The sequence below is a fragment of the Onychomys torridus genome, chromosome 21 (assembly GCF_903995425.1).
Source record: "Onychomys torridus chromosome 21, mOncTor1.1, whole genome shotgun sequence".
NCBI lineage: Eukaryota > Metazoa > Chordata > Mammalia > Rodentia > Cricetidae > Onychomys > Onychomys torridus.
Genome location: NC_050463.1, coordinates 28,981,789 through 29,001,010, shown reverse-complemented (window position 1 = coordinate 29,001,010; position 19,222 = coordinate 28,981,789). Strand labels below are relative to the sequence as shown.

Here is a 19,222-nt window from a genome sequence, read left to right as displayed (position 1 = left end):
AAAATTTTATTTTAGTTTTAGTTTATTCTAGGTTTTAGTTTATATGTATGTTTGTGTTTGTACCCACATGTATATGAGGGTGCCTTCAGAGGCTAGAAAAGGCAAATGATTCCTGGAACTGGAGTTACAGGAGGTTGTGAGGTGCCTGCTATGAGTGATGGGAATGAACTCAGATTCTCTGTGAGAGCAGCTAGTACTATTAGCCATGGAATTGTATCTCTGGCCCCAACACACAAACGCACGCACGCACGCGCGCACACACACACACACATTAATAATGCACATATGTACGTGAGACAGGGTCTCACACAGCCCAAATTTATCTGGAACTCACAATGCAGTAGAGGTTGGTTTTACTTCTCCCCGCCTCTTTTGAGATCGGTTTTCACTGTGTAGCTTTGGTTCACTGGATAGACGAAACTTACTTAGAACGGAAAGAGATCGACCTGCATCTGCCTCTGTTGTGCTGAGATTAAAGTTGTGTGTCACCTTGCACACATCAAATTCTTGATCTTTCCTGCCACCATGTTCTGTGTTCACAGGAATGCGCGACCTCACCCAGTCAAAACTGTCTCTTTTGAAAATGGAGTCAATCCTAAAGTGAGCCGAGGCTACACATCAACTCACTGTGTAACTAGGCTGGGCTCACACTCATGTCATTTATCCTCCTCAGCTTCCTGAGGGTTGGAATTACAAGTGTAAACCACAGTGGTCAGCTTGGATGGTACCTGTAGTCATAACCTTTTGTGTTGGGGAGGCAGATTCAAATTTTCAGCTTGGGCAGCTAAGTGCCATCTTTTCTTGATATGCTGGGAGGTTTGGAATGTACCAGAATATGGGATTCCAAAAACTCTCAAGAGTTTGGTAGTCTGATATTTGGAGTTCACTGCTCTTAAGTGCATAGGTGAGAAACTAGATTGGTGAGCATGGGTGCTTTCCAAATCTTTTAAGAGAGAAAAAGGGGGCAATTTAAAGGGGAAAATAAGACCATGATATTTTACTTGTGTGAGCTGAGTTTGTAGGGAGATTGAATTCTTCAAGAAATAAAAGAAATACTTCCTGTCGGTTCTGCTTTTACTTCTCTACACTAAGGAGTTAGTTCCTTTTGTATGTTTGGTGTTGTGACAAGTTTGGCCATTGCAATAAAAACTGGAAAGGTCCTAAATGCCAATCAAGAGTGCAGTGGCTTCTAGAAGGCAGAGCCAGGTGGATCTTTTTTGACTCTGATGCCATCTGTGGCTGCATACTGAGACTATGATTTTCTTTAAAAAAAAAAAAAAGTTCTATAGCAACTATAATGTGACAAATGCATGATAGATGAGCAGTGGAGAATTAGAAGAACTTGATATTCTCTAGTGATCACTGACAGTAGCGTTCTGTGTGTTCTTGTTTCATGAAAGGTACTGCAGAATGGCTCTCTCAGTGCCACTAATGATTTAAGTGTTTGAAGCAATAACCCTGCTTCTTCCTTAGTGTGCACAAATGAATAAAAGCATTTTAGAACTATACTAGTTAAAATCTTAAGGTTCGATCCTTAGCTCAAAAAAAGAAAAAAAAAATCTTAATGTCTATCTGGAAGGTCGGATAAAAGATTCCTAGGATTAGATATTACTGCTAGCTTTTACTTTTATTTTACACAATTACATGTGACTACAAATACTTAGTTAAAAAGTTAAAACTGAGGTACGACATGGTAAGAAGAGAAAAAAGGCCCTAGAAGTTAGCCTGGAGAGATTGTAGCTCAAATATGTTCTTTGTGGTTTAATGCAAAAGGATTTAATGCAAAAGAAATCTGTGCATTGCAAATGGCCCAGGGTGTCATTATAGTAAACAGCAGGTGCAATGTGAAAAGAAATATGTGTGTTCAGAAGAACAATGTGTTTCATGAGTCAAATTTTATTCGTGAGGAAACAAAGTTTTTCCATCTTTGGTAGCAGGATCCTGTCCTCAAGTACCTCTTTGAAATTACAAGTAGAAAAATTATACAAGGAAACACACAACAGAAAACCAAAAAGAAACATAGAAGAGAGTTAGGAAGTTGGGCAAATAATTTGTCGTGAATTGCATTTTAGTAATGATTTCACACGTGTAGTCATTAAAGTGAGTAAAACTGCTAAGAATAAGCATCTAGAATATAGACCATGTAAACACTGAATGATTGAATAAAATTTAGTGAACTTAATAAGCTAAGTTCAGTTGAGGGGTGGAAGTACAGCTGAGTGGTAGAGTACTTGTTCAGCATGCTCAAAGCCCTGGGTTCCATTCCAGTCTATCATCCACCCCGTCCTCTCCATCCAGCCAAACGAGACCATGATGATTTATTAGAACTAAGACTTTTTAAATGCATACATAAAGAAGGCAGTCTTTGAGTTTCTTTCTGCTTTGCTCTTAAGTAAACTTTCCCTTTTTACTCTGTAAAGGTCTGAACACGAGAGACATTCCCCGAACTGCCCCTTTGTGAAAGGCGAGCACACCCAGAATGTTCCCTTGTCGGTCACACTGGCCACAAGCCCTGCACAGCTGCCTTCTGCAGACGGAGCTGACAGAATATCTTGCTTTGGGTCGGGGAGCTGTCCACAGTTTCTAGCTGCTGCCACCAAACGTGGGAAGATCTGTGTATGGGACGTCTCCAAACTCATGAAGGTGCACTTGAAGTTTGAAATTAATGCCTACGATCCAGCAATTGTACAACAACTGATCCTATCAGGAGACCCAAGCTCAGGAGTTGATTCAAGGAGACCGACTTTGGCATGGCTAGAGGACTCCTCTAGTTGCTCAGACATACCTAAACTGGAAGGAGACAGGTATGTGGTCTTGTTTCAGTGGTATTTGTAGTAGTACATGTTTTCTTCTTCTAAATTTCATTTTCTTCATTAGTTAATGAGATAGCAAAAAAAAAAAATAGGTCAAAAGTTAGAGAATAGAAAATATTCTCTTGTTTGGCTGGAAATCTGAAAGCATTGTGAATCTCAGAAGTTTTCATTCAGAATACCATAGGTTAGTTAGATCTGGTGGCTTTAACAGTAGGACTTTTATGAGTTGTATGCCTGTGAGGACCATAGAGTGAGAATTTTGTCTCAAAATAACAAAAAACAAACAAAAACCACACACGAAAAGGAAATGACACTGTGTGTAATATACAGTTTTTCTCCAAATTACATTTTCCTTTATGTTTTATAACTAGAGGCCGACAAGAGTTGGTAGAAATACTGGCAGGTAACTAAGAATAAATAGACGATAATGAAAAACAGTGCTGAACAGCTAGCAGATACTGGCAGTCACAGTTCTACTGCAGAGGCTACAATCCATTTGATAAATTATTCATTATGTCTGAAGCTACTTTGTAGGTCCATTTTTGTGCAATAGTATCAAACTGTGTAAGTCTTGAAATAGGGAATCTCAGTCCTGTTAATTAGTAGTAATTGCCACATTAAAAACTGAAATCTAGGGATTGTAGCTCACCTTTAGAGTGAATGTGTAGCATTTGTCTTCAGTATCCAGAGACAGAACAAAAAATAAAACAAAAAGTTGAAATATTGAAATTAAGCCAGTGGATTAGGATTTGTAATTTTACATTTTACCAGATAGTTCTTAAAATAGTTGTTCCAAATGATTCTAATTTCTCCATTCTTTTATCCCTCAAGTTGTGGAAGTGGATTTCACTAATGAGTAGCAAAGTGACTTTAGATGAGGCAAGAGGCTCTAATTATTTGGAATAGTGTACTAGTAGTAAGGGAGAAATGCCTTGCTGTTTTTTGTCCTGCATTATTCCCTCCCCAGAGGTGGAGTGCAGCCTACACAGAGATTGAGGCATTATAATTGAGTTGTCTCCCTGTCGTCTTTGGTAGATTCTTGGTTTTGGTGACTGTATCTCTGATCTATAGGATTGGGGAGGAGAGTCAAGGAAACCCTCTCGTTTTCCAAGAGTCTCCACTTCTTGACTTTGAATTGGGCCAATATCACATGGCTCTGTTTCATTCACATACTAGAATGAAGGATTTCATATAGCCATTCAGTTTGTGATAAATAGTAGCAGCTATCCCTGTTAAGACTGTCAGTGGTGATGTGAAAAGGAGCATCATCTTTAACTGTATACACTGTGAGTATCTGCCTTTTACCTCTCGGTGTCCAGTGTTACTGATGTGATTGATTTTATACTGCAGTCTATGTCCTTTGCTTTTGAGACAGGATTTTCTTGTGCATCCCTGGTTGGTCTGATTTTTCCTTTTTTTTTTCTCTTTCTTTCTTTTGTGGAGCTGAGGATCAAACCCAGGGCCTTGCGCTTGCTAGGCAAGCATTCTACCACTGAGCTAAATCCCCAACCCCCTGATTTTTGTGATGTAGACCATATTGGCCTCAAAGTCACAAATGATTGTGCTTCTGCCTTAGGTGCTGGGATTAAAGGTGTGCTACTACAATGTGCTTTTATTAAGTAATGCAGACTTTTGTTAAATGAAAATTGTGGAATTGACAGTTCACAGCATATAAATTGGGAAGTTTGTGTAGTTTATCTTGGTAATAGCATTGGACTGGAAGATAAAGGAATTGGACCTGAGATCTTGTCTGAGTTTTTATTAACATCTTTGCTAATAGCACTAGAACTAAGAATTCTTGATTTTTGTTTTATTAAGGGGTTTAGTGGGTAATTATGGAAGATCATGAAATTGGCTTATAATTTTAAACCCTGCTTTTCCATTAGAACTTTGTTTTACATTTTGAATTTGTGGATTAAAAGTTGCATCATAGTAGGCTTCTAGGATTACCACATTCCTCTTCTGAAAAAAAATGTATCTTTCATGTATGTATACGTATCTAGACTAGATATGTACTCTTTCGTTATTTCCAGCAGAAATATCCCACGTATTACATAGTTAATGACAGAAGCTTAAAATACATCCAGGATTGGTTGAATCAGAACACAAACGTGAAGAAATACTTAAAAGAAATGACAGGGCCAGGCGGTGGTTGTGCCGCCTTTAATCCCAGCACTTTGGGAAGTAGAATCAGGCCAGTCTCTATGAGTTCAAGGCTAGCTTTGTCTGTAGAGCTGGTTCTAGGGCAGCGAAGGCTATGCAGAGCAACCTTGTCTGGAACACCCTCCCCCCCAAAAAAAAAAGGATGACACAGTGGGATTCCGTTCTGTTATATACAGTGCTTAACTCTACAAAAAGGGCAAAGAAAAGCTTAATCTCCAGCCTCCCTCTCTTCCACAAAAAGGTGGGGAGGAGCTGAGGGAGACGACAAAGAAACAGCAAGCATTATGGTGTATACCTGAATCCCAGCATGGGGGAGGTTGAAGCAGAATTGCCAGCCTGGATTACAGAATTGATAACCCTCCTTTTAAGACAAAACAAAACCCAGCATTGATGTATCATCTCTGATCTTGACTTCTGTTACTCTGCTGTCCCAGAGGTAACTGAGTCTGGCTGGATTACTAGTGAATAGGAATACTTCTGACTTTGTGTGGCACAAAATATAATCTACAAATATCAAATGTGGGTTTCATTAGCTTTAAGTAAAACATACTGATTTGTGATTAAATTTGAATTTAAAGTTATTAACAATATAATTTCCTTAGGAATTACTTTTAATCATTTCTTACAAAACATTTGACATAATTCTCAATTTATTCAATGAAGAAGATTTGACAACATACTTAATTTAAATGAAGTAACATGTATCTCTAGGTGCTGTACTTGTCATATATATTTCCTTTTTGAGACAGGATCTCATGTATATCCTAGGCTGGCTTTGAACTCTTGATCTTCTTCCCTCTGCCTCCCAAGTGCTGAGATGGTATTCACTACTATGCCTGGCTTTGTTGTGTACTTTGTTGAGTTGACAAATCTGTTCTGAATTTCATTTTTGAGGTTACTGTGACATTGGTAAACATACATGATACTTGATTAGTTTTCGTTAAAAAAAATGTAGTATTAACTAGCTTTTGTGACTTGCCTGTGATTATATTGTATATTACTAAGTAGAAGGTTTGGTATCATGTAAACACTGTCTAGTACAGGAGTAAATGCATTTATTGTAGAGCGGTTGGCAAAGGCAGGAATGAGAATACAGGGACCCCAGAGGACTTGTGATCCATACTGTCTGGTTTGGGAAAGTGTATTTGCGTCTTACATTTTTAAAGCGTGTGTTGGATCAGTTTTTTAAGATTTGTTTATTTATTATGTACACAGTATTCTGTCTGTCTGTATGTCTGCAGGCCAGAAGAGGGCGCCAGACCTCATTACAGATGGTTGTGAGCCACCATGTGGTTGCTGGGAATTGAACTCAGGACCTCTGGAAGAGCAGCCAGTGCTCTTAACCTCTGAGCCATCTCTCCAGCCCTATTTTAGAATTCTTATAAAATATTTTAGGGATAGATTATTATGTTTTTGAAGACTTTCAGACCTCTGTAATGTCCAGACTCGTGAATTTTTCTTTAAAAATACTGTATTTTTTTTTTTTTTTTTAAATCTTAGTACAGTTAGGTAATACTTAGTTAATACTAAAAAGTCCTTTGGTAGTTGAAACCCAGTGTGTTCTTGCTTTATATCTGCTTATTCTAGCTCTCAAGTACAGTATGTTTCTTAGAATTTAGTTTTTTAGGTTTATCCTTGTGATTAGGATTTGAATTCTTGAAGCTAATTAGCAGGTGATCCTAAGCTTGTTTTACACGCTTTTTATTATTTGAAACTATAGTGTGTTGGAGTGGGATCTGGTGATACTGCTCAGTGGTAGAGTATTCTCCAGCATTCAGGAGGCTCAACACTGAACAATAAAACTTAACAATACCAGAAAAGCTAATCATATGAATTGAATTTGCTCCATTTATCTATTAATACCACTTACAAAAAACTGAAGGCACAGAGCATTTGTCAACATTGGTTAAAAAAAAACAAAAAAAACCCCTCAATTTTAAACATTACCTTGGAATTTCTTTTTCTTTTTTTCTTTTTTTTCTAAGAGGGGTTGGGTTAATTTATAGAGAAAGTCCCACTGTTTTCCCAGGCTGCCCAGACGCTTAGCGCAAAAGTCTTTTTGCCTCAGCCTCTCAGGTAGCTAGAAAGACAGGTGTGTGCTTGATACTTTCCCAGCAATCTTAAATGGAAATTATCATTAGTAAATGTCTAAGCACTGTGGATTTCATTACAGTGTATTATTGAAGAAAAGAATTGCCTTAAGATAAAAAGGTACTGTTGATATGTTATGTTGGTCAGTAGGCTACAGAGCTTGGCTGTTACATCTGAGAATATGAATAAAGGTTGATACAAAGAGGGGAACTGACAACTGAGAGAAAGGCCAAAGACAGACTGTTGTCTTGTCTTTACTCCTGTCTTTTTTAAAAGATTTATTTATTTATTATGTATGCCTGCAGCCTAAAAGAGGGCACTGGATCTCATTACCGATGGTTGTGAGCCATCATGTGGTTGCTGGGAATCGAACTCAGGACCTCTGGAGGAGCAGTCGGTGCTCTTAACTGCTGAGCCATCTCTCCAGCCCCTACTCCTGTCTTTTGATTGTGACACTTAATCCTGCATGTCTCATAGAATGAACACACAAAAGCACAGGACAAAAACAGAGTGGCTGTTGGTGTGAATACACATATAAAATACATTACAAAAACATGTGTCTAGCTGTTTTTGGTTTTAGAGTAAGTAATTGTATTGAATTGACAGTAGTTGTTAATATTTTACTACTACAAGTTCAAGTTTTACTAGCTGCCATTCTCATAAGTTATCTCCAGTCAGTTTCACCTACCACAAGTGTTGCAGAGGTTTAGAGGCTTCCTTCCACACAAAATTCTCCAATGTAGTCATTCATTTCATGATTTATAATTGTTTATTAGTTATGTATCAAACTTATTTATATCATAGTTCTTTTTAGCAGTTTGTATATTGCTTGTGTTTCGTCCATACTGGTTTTAACACTGGGGTTATAGCTCAGTAATTTTTTTTTTTAAACATTTTAAACATTTTATTTTAGGTATGTGAGTATTTGCCTGCATGTATGTATGTGCACCATGTGCATATCTTGTGCCATGGAGGTCAGAGGAAGGGATCAGAGCCCTCAAAAAACTGAACCACCATGTATGTGGGTGCTGGGAACTGAACCTGGATTCTCTTTGAAGAGCAACTCCTGCTCTTAACTGATGAGTCATCTCTCCAGCCCCTGGCCCAGAGTTAACAGTCCTGGAGAAGAACACATAGGGTTCCAAGTTTGATCCTCAGCACTGCCCCTTCTAAAGGACCAGAGACAAGCCACACACAGCTATGCTGTGTCTTCTTGCTTTCTTATTCCATGTGTGTTCTGTTTTTTGGGTGCCTGGGATTGAACCCTTATATATGCCAGGCTCCTACACTGTAGCTGATGTCTCTCCCTAGCCCATAAGGTAAAGAATTTTTTTTTAAAGTTTAAATTGTTCTTTGTCTTTTAAGCGATGATTTACTGGAGGATTCAGACAGCGAAGAGCATTCCAGATCAGATTCTGTGACGGGTATGTAAAAAACCTTAGCTAATGTATTTTATATATCCTTATATTTCTACAGTTAGAAATAAATCTTAATACCAATTAATTCTTAATTTCCTTATGAAACTGGAAATCTTTACTGATACACTATTTCAGTTTTCTGTGTTTTTCAGAGGTCTTGAATTAAGTATGAGAATATTATGTTCTCTAATTAAAATTTAAATGACAACCATTTTATTCAAAGGGAATAAAGTATTAGGTATATTAAATTTGTGTCACATATGCCAGGGTATGAAAATTGTGTTTAGTTGTATGCTATAGTATACTTATAGTCAATAAGTATAACATTTAAATAAATAAAAATTCTTCTATCTCAAAAAAGCTGAAACTATGAACTTCTAGGCATTGCTGCATCAAGTGGATATTGCCTTGTTTATCCATAAAATAGTAAGGTAAAGTAACATGGTTCATGTAGCTCAGGCTGGCCTGGGGCTTGCTCTGCAGCTTAGGCTGATAGTGAACACCACGGTCTTATTGCCTTAAACCCCTCAGTATTATGGCACATATGTGTTTGAGTGTACTCATCTGTTGACGTGCCCAAGGAAGCTAGAGGTTGATGTGTTGGATGTATCTGTTGTTTATAAACGTCTCAGTCAGTTTCATTCTCTCTCTCTCTCTCTCTCTCACTCACTCACTCTCTCTCTCTCTCTCTCTCTCTCTCTCACTCACTCACTCTCTCTCTCTCTCACTCTCACTTTGACTGTCTGGTTTTTTAAGACAGAGTTCAGAACTCACTCTGTAGCCCCAGCCTGGTCTTGAACTCACAGAGATCCATCTGCCTCTTGCCTTCCAAGTGCTGGGATTAAGGTGTGGAAACACCATGGAAACATTCTTTCACTAAACTGGGAGCTTGTCTATTTGACTCTGCTAGCTGGTCAACAAGCTGCAGGGTTCTACCTGTCTATGTTCCCCCAGTGCTGGAGTTACAAATAGACACTCCTGTGCTTGGCTGGTTTCCATGGGTGCTGGGAATCTGAACTTATTAAATAATCAGGATTGTACAAGCTTTACACCAGTTGGCCCATATGCTCCTGCCCTCTCAGGTTAGAGTATAAATCCCAATCTATTATGATTTAATTATATTTCCTAAACTGTAAAATAATGATATTTAACATACATTATTCATAGGGTTGAATAAGGTAACTGCATATAAAGAATTGTGCATTGTACCTGAAAAATGCCCAGTTTCTTTTTTTTTAAAAGTGATGGTTATTGTGACTGTAACTTAATGTCATGTCATGAACATGTTAAAGACATATAACATGCTTAACGTCTTTAGAAGAAACGGGTTCGTGTAGTGTAGTCGTTAGAAACTATAGTTACTATAGAATAGTAAATGCTCTCTAAATTCTGATTCTCTGTGAAATGTTCTTGAAGTTGCTGTTTGGGATCTCAGTTTTGAAGTTTTTAGACCTAGAAGAAACCAAAAAAGGCATGAAAATGCCCTGAATGATAGATATGTAATTCTAGAAAAGTAAAGAATTGATTTCATTTAGAAAGTTTAAACTAGGGGACTGGAGAGATGGCTCAGTGGTTAAAAGCAGTGGCTGCTCTTCCTGAGGACCTGATTTCAGTTCTCAGCATCCACATGGCAGCTCATACCTGTCATTTCCAGGGGACCCAACACTCTCACACAGGCATACATGCAAGCAAAACACATAAAATAAATAAAGTTAACCAGGCTGGCAAGATGGTTCAGCAGGTGGTTGGTGCTTACTGCCAACCCTGAGGAGCTACCTGAGTTTGATCTCTGAGGTGCAAGGAGATAGCAGAGTACCACAAGTTTTCCTCAGACCTCCTCACATGCTCCATGTTGTGTGTGGCCACACACAAACCCAATGCACACAGTTTAGCCTAATAAAATCAATGATCTTTTCCTCCTTTGCTGTGCTTTTACAAAGACAGAAACAGCATGATATTACAGTTTCTTAATCCTGTATAGAAAAATAGGGTGTGCACTGGAGTCCTTCTGAAACCTTGAACTTTGTTAGCTTCAGTTCATTCTGGGTTTCAGGGCTTTGTTTGTGAAGTATTTGCAGTAAGTGTTCATTCATGTCCCTCTTTCTCTTCTTTTTTTTGTTTTGTTTTGTTTTTCAAGACAGGGTTTTTCTGTGTAGCTTTGCGCCTTTCCTGGAACTCGCTTTGTAGACCAGGTTGGCCTTGAACTCACAAAGATCCACCTGCCTCTGCCTCCTAAGTGCTGGGATAAAAGGCGTGCGCCACCACCACCGCCACCCGGCCCCTCTTTCTCTTCTTAAGTACTTGGTTTTAACTATAGTAACCTACTTGTATGCCATAACTTTGTTTTTTCCTTTGTTCTAAGGAGCTTAGTATATATTTTTTGGGATTAATAGTACTTACATTTTTCTTGGCACGCTGGCACATACCACAATCTGTCAGGATGACTGTAATTAGGAGGATTGCTACAAGTTAGATTAGCTGGGTTTATACAGTAACAAGACTTTGTTTGATCCCTCAAATAATACTTGCATTTGGACTATATTCTTATTTATCTTCTGTTATTACGCTTTCATCTGTGCTTGTTGATTTTTCACATTGCCTTAGGATGTACTTTAGTTTAGAATATATATATATATATATATATATATATATATATATATATATATATATATATATAATTTATTTATTTATTTTTGACACAGGACCTTTTTTATGTAGCTATGGCTGGCTTGGGACTTGCTATATAGATTAGGCTAGCCTTGAACTCAGAGTTATGGGCTTCTTCTTCTTCCTGAGTGTTGGAATTAAAGGTGTGTGGTACTACCCAGGGTCCTTATGGTATATTCTTTTTGGTACATAAGTGTTGTCTTTGAATAGAATTAGAAGGTCACGGTAGTAAGGGATTAGAGTCCTTGCAGTTCAAAAAATTTTATATTCCTTTATTTGTGTTTAATATGTCATGTACATGAGTTTTGTGTTCATGTGTGTGGAGACCAAATATCTCCAGTGTTTTTCTTGTTCAGATAGAACCTCTCAATTGACTTAGAGTTTACCAGTTTTTGGCTAGACTGTGGCCAGTGATCCCCAGGGACGTGCTGGTCTTGGCCTCCCCAGTGCTGCTTACAAGTCTACTTAACTTGCATGCTTGGCTTATTTTACATGGGTTCTTGACATTGAATTCAGATCCTTCAAGTTTTCTTACAAGGCAGGTTATTTACTGACTGAGCCATCTTCCCAGCTCTAGTTAATTTCTTTCATTTGGGGTTTGCCAGCAAGCTATTCTTTCATAGGAAACTAATTTTAAATATATAGTTTCTAACCTATACTTTTAAATCCCCCCCCCCCTTTTTTTAAGCTGAGGATCGAACCCAGTGCCTTGAGCTTGCTAGATCTACCACTGAGCTAAATCCCCAACCCCCCTTCGGTTTTTTGAGAGGGGATTTTCCTGTGTAGGCTGGCCTAGAGCTCACAGAGATCTGCCTTCCTCTGCCTTTGGAATTAAAGGTGTGGGCCAACACCACCCAGCACCTATATGTTTTTATTATTTTTTTAATAAATAATGAAAGAGAGAGAGAGAGAAAGGGGTTTTTTCTTTTTTCTTTCTTTCTTTTTTTTTGTTTTGTTTTGTTTTCGAGACAGGGTTTTTCTGTGTACCTTTGGAGCCTATGCTGGAACTTGCTCTGTAGACCAGGCTGGCCTTGAACTCAGAGATCTGCCTGCCTCTGCCTACCGAGTGTGGGATTCAAAGTTGCTTGCCACCACAGCTTGGCTATCTATATGTTTGTATATCAGTAACTTTTTGGAGGATTATGGAATAAGCATACCTAAACTTGTTAGTATGAGAGATGTAGTCTTTTTTTAAAAAATATTTCTTTAATTTTATTTATTTATTTTTGGGTTTGTGAGACAGGGTTTCTTTGTGTAGCTCAGGCTGCGCTGGAATCTGGTTTGCTTTGTGGACCAGGCTGGCCTAGAACTCACAGAGATCCACCTGCCTCTGTAGTGCTGGGATTAAAGGTGTGGGCCATCAAGACCAGCTGAGAGATATAGTCTTATCCTGTAGCATCTTAAAAAATTTTAGGTGCCATTTCAGAACTTTACAACTCTAAATGATTTGTATTAATTTGAATGACATAGTTCAAAGAACTTTAGAATATATTAACCTCAAAATTATGAGTACACAATAAGAGACATCTGTTTTTTGGTTGAAGATTGTAAATTTTGAAAGTTCCCAGTTAATTTCAAAGAGACTAGTTTTGTGTCTGAACCATATCTGAATTAAGAAAACATGACTTCTCATGAAGACTGCAGAGAAGGGTTAGCATAAGAATTGAGTCCCAGTTGAACTTTGACTTTAGGAAAGAGCCATGACAATCCAGTTGCTTAGCTCAGGAAGTATGACTCTTTCTTGGAAGCTGTGGCTTTGACAGTACTTAAGAAAGCGAGCTGCAGAGGGATTACCCAAAGGGAAGGGAAATGCAGGTATGTTGCATAAAATTTATTATGTGGTCTAGTTGGTCTCTAGTAGAAACTTTGAATTAAGGGCCTGGCTATGGTTCAGTGGCAGAGTGGTTGCCTGACCTGCATGAGGCTCTGTTATTCCAGGACACTACAAATAGAAATTGAAGAAGGAATAGTTAGAGATGTCAGATTTTCTCACCAAAGTTCCCCTGTTTCCCAGAGGTGCATTGAGTGGTTATAAGAGGAATGAAAAAATAGGGCCACTTGCTGTATTTTTCTGTTGTATATCTATTTCTAGTTCTTTGCTTTCTTTGAACAGGGTTTCACACTGTATCCTAGCTTGGAACTCACTACATAGCCCAGACTGGCCTCATCCCAGAGTAATCCAACTCGGTCTCTTGAATGTTGGGATTATAGCCGTGAGCTACCAAACCTAGTCTATCATTTCCTTTTAAACAGTTTCATTGTGCATGTCATTTACTTTAAATATTGTCTTAACTTTGTGTGTGCTTTGTGGCTTTAGTTGACCTACTATAAAACTGTTCTATTTGAACAATTTCTTGTCACAACTTTAAAAAGTTAAATTTTTTAGTTTAGTCCAACAGATAAGTAAGCATCTCCAGGATATATTATACATGGTCAAAGCTGTAAAAATACTTTACTTTTCACTCTGAGTTTCCAGTCTGAGAAAGTAGATATAGACAATGCTATGTAGTATAGTGGCTGTTTGTTTTTCTAGCCACAGTATGAAAGGAACAGACAGTCTGGTTCTTCTGCTTCAGTTAGAAAAGATTTCTGTTTGAGAGGTTAGTGGTAATGATTATCCCAGATAATGGGACATTCTGGCTAACACTTAAGTTGCTGAAGAGACGGTATAGTATCAGGACACTTAAGTGGTGTTCACTGATCCCTTAACTTACTAGTTACTTGTACTTTCAATCTTCATATAGACATTCTATTTAATATTTCCTTGACTCTTATCTTACTACCTAATTATAAAAGCAGTTCTAAATTTTCTTTATTTTTCCCTATAATTAGAGTGGTTTTTACATTGTTGTTACTGACTGATTCTTACTATTGAGAAATTAAAAAAGAAAGAAAGAAAGAAAGAAAAAAACAAAGGAATAAAAACCAAAACCAAGATTGGTGGAAAGAATTTTCAGTTCAGTATTAGATTACCTGAGTCTCGTTGGATTGACGGTTGACTCTAGTGGGGTTTTTGTATCTGACTGTCAGCATTGTGGACCAAGAGAGAAGAAATGGTGCTTTGAATCTTAAAGTATTAAAAAAAAAAAAAAAAGGAATTGAGATTATAGTATTTGAGAGAGTGCATAAATTACAATGCACAAATAATATTGGGTGTATTTTTTGGTTTAGAATTGAAGTCTAGAAATTCTATTCTTTTAATACTAAAGTAATGACTAAATTCTCTCTCTACCTTCCTACTCCTTAAAAATCAAGTTTTCTTTAGTTCTCAAGAGAATGTATTTGAGTTTAAAATAATTTTTAATATCTTGAGTAGTTTTATCTTTTAAATTTTCTTATGTAGGGTCATCTGAGTTTTGATAAAGTTTCCTTTAAAATTCTTGAAGTTGAAAAAAATCACTTAAAATTTTGTGTGTGCATGTATGTATGGGCACATGCACACATGTGAAGGTCAAAGGCACAGCTTGTAGGAGTTAGTTTTCTTCTGTCATGTGGGTTCCAGTGATGAAGCTGAGTCTGGCTTGGGGACAAGCCTTTACTTGCTGATCTCTCTTGTGGCCATGAAATACTTTGAATTCTTGGGTTTACTATAATGCGTAGATGAGTTAGGAAAACCCCTCATTGAGGTACTGATTGCGCTTTACAGCACTAAGGCCGCTGCATCTAATGGTTTGTACTGTTTCTTTTCAAAGGGCATACCTCACAAAAGGAAGCCATGGAAGTAAGCCTTGACATAACAGCGCTCAGCATTCTCCAACAGCCAGAGAAACTGCAGTGGGAGATTGTGGCAAATGTACTTGAGGACACTGTTAAGGATCTTGAAGAACTTGGGGCAAATCCTTGCTTAACAAACTCCAAGAGTGAAAAGACAAAGGAGAAGCACCAGGAACAACACAACATTCCCTTTCCATGTTTATTGGCTGGAGGTTTATTAACATATAAATCTCCTGCTACCTCCCCCATTAGTAGTAATTCCCACAGGTCACTGGATGGTTTAAGTAGAACTCAGGGCGAAAGTATATCAGAACAAGGGTCAACTGACAATGAATCGTGCACAAATTCAGAACTGAACTCTCCTCTGGTAAGGAGGACTTTACCTGTTTTACTTCTTTATAGTATCAAAGAATCTGATGAGAAAGCAGGAAAAATCTTTTCACAGATGAACAATATTATGAGTAAAAGTTTGCACGATGACGGTTTTACGGTTCCACAGATTATTGAAATGGAGCTGGATAACCAGGAGCAGTTGTTGTTGCAGGATCCTCCTGTGACTTACATTCAGCAGTTTGCAGATGCAGCAGCCAGCCTCACCTCTCCAGATTCCGAGAAGTGGAACTCTGTGTTCCCCAAGCCTGGGACTTTGGTTCAGTGCTTGAGGCTACCAAAGTTTGCAGAGGAGGAGACTCTTTGTATAGACTCCATAACTCCTTGTGCTGATGGAATTCATTTGTTGGTAGGACTGCGGACTTGCTCTGTTGAATCGTTGAGTGCAATAAATCAAGTTGAGGCCTTGAATAATTTAAATAAATTAAACTCTGCACTATGTAATAGACGGAAAGGTGAGCTGGAACCCAATCTTGCTGTAGTGAATGGTGCAAATATTAGTGTTATCCAACATGAGTCACCAGCAGATGTACCAACTCCTTTGATCATTCATCCAGAGCAGAGGAATGTTAGTGGTGGATATTTAGTTCTTTACAAAATGAATTATACCACTCGAATAGTGACTTTAGAAGAGGAGCCAGTAAAAATCCAGCATATCAAAGATCCCCAGGACACAATTACCTCGCTCATTTTGCTTCCACCGGATATCCTGGATAATCGAGAGGATGACTGTGAAGAACCCGCTGAGGAAGTGCAGCCAACCTCAAAGAACGGGATTGAAAGAGAAAAGAAGTCTGACATTTCTACTCTTGGACACCTGGTGATTACCACTCAGGGAGGATATGTAAAAGTATTAGACCTTTCAAACTTCGAAATTTTGGCCAAAGTGGAGCCTCCCAAAAAGGAGGGCACTGAAGAACAGGATTCATTTGTTTCTGTTATTTACTGCTCAGGCACAGACAGGCTGTGTGCATGCACCAAAGGTGAGCTATTGGCTTGATTCTTCTCAAAATACCTGTGTTCATCTGTGTACATAACTAGTGTGAATTTTAGATTCATGTAAAGAGAGGATTCTTTTTTATAAATTATTTTTTAATAATGTAGTGGTCCATTTTCCTATTGTTTTTACTGACATTAAATTTTTTTTTTTTTTTTTAAAGATTTTTAAAACTTCCCTAGGCAAGAAACCTATTTGCAAGTAGCTTAGTAAGTCATCAAAAAAGTATCTTTTCATCTGAATGTAGAGATATACTTGGGACCATGAAACTTTAGGGTCATGAGATCAAGGGCAGCCTGGATTGTGTAGCAAGAAAGAACTTTGCTTAACTTCAAGAAATAAGCATCCTGGTATGTTTGTGAATATCAACTGTGCATTGCCTACATTTGTGGATTGTGGGGGGAACCGGCCCCAATTTCCCCCAGGGTACTCTTGAGTAGAGAGAAGTAAGAAATATTTAGATAGGAATATAGAGGCTTGAGAGACAGATAGAAACACAAGATAGCCTTGGGAGGGCCTGGATCCTCATCCACCAGCCCATTCTGTCTCTTCCAAAGGGCTGTTTATAGAAATGCCAAGGGATGGGGCAGAAGAACTCCCCGTAGCACAGCCAAGTGCAGACCCTTCCAAACACCTGGTAACCAAGCAGGTGGTCAATCTATCCTCTTAGGCAGTCCTGCTGTGTAAAGCAAGCTGAGATCTCACTAGGAAATCTCTGTGGGCTCCCATAGCAGAACTAGTTTCTTGAGAAACTAGGATAAGATGGCCTGTGTGTTAGACTTGTTGATGTGACAATACACTTCATATAAGCTGCTTAAAGGAGGAAGGACTTAACTCGGTCATGAGGTACCAGAAATTTTAGTTTGTCACAGTCAGGAACGTATGACTGAGCAGGGAAACTTGTGTCAGGGCAGCTACAAAACAAGGTGTGTGTGTGTGTGTGTGGTGGGGGGGATGAATGATTATAACTTGTTTTACTTTTATTCCAAAGGGCGTCTTACTTCCATGGCAGTCTCCCACCTCTACCCCTGTGTGCAAATGCCCTCATAGATTCACTTATAGATGCTTTTCCCATCTTCTAGGCATCTCTTAATATTGCCAAGTTGATTAGCTGCCATAGTCTATTGTGGGGCTCATTATAGTCAAATAATGTATATGAAGTTTCTGGCACAGATTGCTTCTATAAAAAAAAAAAACAACTTAGCAAGTAATCCTTAGCTATATAAAATGTTAAGATGTTTGGTCTTCTTTTTTCATAATCTTTGGCTAATAATAAATTAGTTTTGCAACATTTTAGGCCCTGTTGGACATTATGCAATATATCCCCTTATATTTGTTTGTGTAAATCAAGTAACTGTGTACAACAGATTTTTAACAAGTATTGCTGACTTTTGTGGCATAACAAATACTGTTTACTATTGATAGGTTAGTTGGAATTGTAGAGCCACAAAATTCTTGAAGCCTAGATTATAACCAAGACGATGAATTTGGGAAAAGCGTCATTCATTCTCTGTTTGTGCTTTTGGTAGGCATTAACCTGAGTTTTTGGTTGAATAGATTAATAGGGCTTAGCTAAAGAGGGTGGTAGCTAGTGTATTGGTTGTTTCAGATTGCTACATCTAGTGCAATACCCAATGGGGGAAAAGTCTTCAAATTGTATTAAAGTCAAAGTAAGTTGATATAAAATATGAGAGTTCAACATAACTTTCGAATGATTAAAAACTTGGAAGTACAGGTGAGACTTGAGTAGCTCTTTTAAGTTCTAGAAGGTTTCAGGGAATTTTAACTTCCTGATCACATGTGTCAGTTTTTTACTTTGCCAGTGATCACATCAAATTTATAACACATACGCTTTTTCATAGAGCCTGTTTTTTGCAGATCAGTAAACTGAGAGTTCAGTAACTTGTCTTAATCACAGAGCTAATAATGGCAGAGAGAATTCTAAGCTGGTCGGTTTGTTGTCTGAGTCTTTTAAACTGTATACACTGCACTGTTAGAGTATAACAAAAGCTGAAGAGTCTTAAAATGAATTTCCTGTAGTATTCAATATGAGAAAGAGCTGAGAAGTTGCCATCTTGCCATAAATCATCCAACATGGTGCTTGAGTGATTTGGCCCTGGACACATGCTTACTTGTAAGATACCAGTATTTGTAGAAATGTAGTAAGGGTTTAATTACTTTATTTATTTGATGAGATATAATTTAGTATTTGAAAGTAGATCAGTATACATCTTAGAGTTAGGTAGCAGGGTTCCCAGGAAGCAATCTCTTGTGGTAGTTGATTTCCTGGCAGTTCTTGAACTGTCTTCAATGCTGGGATTTCAGGTGTGCTAACAGCACCAACTACTGGAGAACTGAAATAAATACCTTTTTCCTATGTGTGAGTTTGTGTGAGTGCAGTTTCAAGGCTGTCTCTGCCTCCCTAGCACTGAAGTTACAGGTGGCTACCATACCAGTCAGATGTTACATAAGTTCTGGGCATCCAATCTCTAATTGTGATGCTTGCTTGGCAGTCTCTTTATCTACTTAGCCATTTCCTCAGCTCCTGGAATTAAACTAGGATGGCCTCTGCCTCCCAAGTGGTGTGGTTAAAGGCATGTGACACCAAGTCTAGCTTCTAAAAATTTTTATAATTAAGTGATTCTAACATGAACAAAACCTAGAAGTTATACATTGTCATTGAACACATAACATTTGTCACATAACATTTGCTACATCTATATAATATTGAGTAATGTTTAAATCATGTTAAATCATTCATCATTTCTTTGTGGGGAAAACTTTGAAGTCCTTTCTGCTGGCTCTTTGACATGTTCATATATGGTATTACTTGCAGCATAGTATGTAGTAGTTACCCCAGAGCTGCTTACTGTTGTTATTAGTATCCATTGATCAACAGTCCCACATTCCTCTCTTCCCTCTCTCTGTCCTCTGTAACCACCATTCTGCTGTAAACTTACATGAGATCA

The 19,222-nt window shown here is 38.1% G+C and overlaps 1 protein-coding gene across 11 annotated transcripts in view; it reads left to right on the top strand.

Moving 5' to 3' along the window:
• Birc6 (baculoviral IAP repeat containing 6) overlaps positions 1-19,222 on the top strand; it is a 185,646-nt gene that overhangs the window by 32,390 nt on the left and 134,034 nt on the right. For all 11 annotated transcript variants that reach the window (XR_004943402.1, XR_004943403.1, XM_036171155.1 and 8 more), the window contains exons 7-9: positions 2,421-2,804; positions 8,433-8,491; positions 14,845-16,239. Coding sequence is in view for 9 of the 11 variants with exons in the window: in XM_036171155.1 (XP_036027048.1) it covers positions 2,421-2,804; positions 8,433-8,491; positions 14,845-16,239 (1,838 nt within the window). In the remaining 2 variants the exon portion in view is untranslated. The remainder of the gene's footprint in view (positions 1-2,420; positions 2,805-8,432; positions 8,492-14,844; positions 16,240-19,222) is intronic.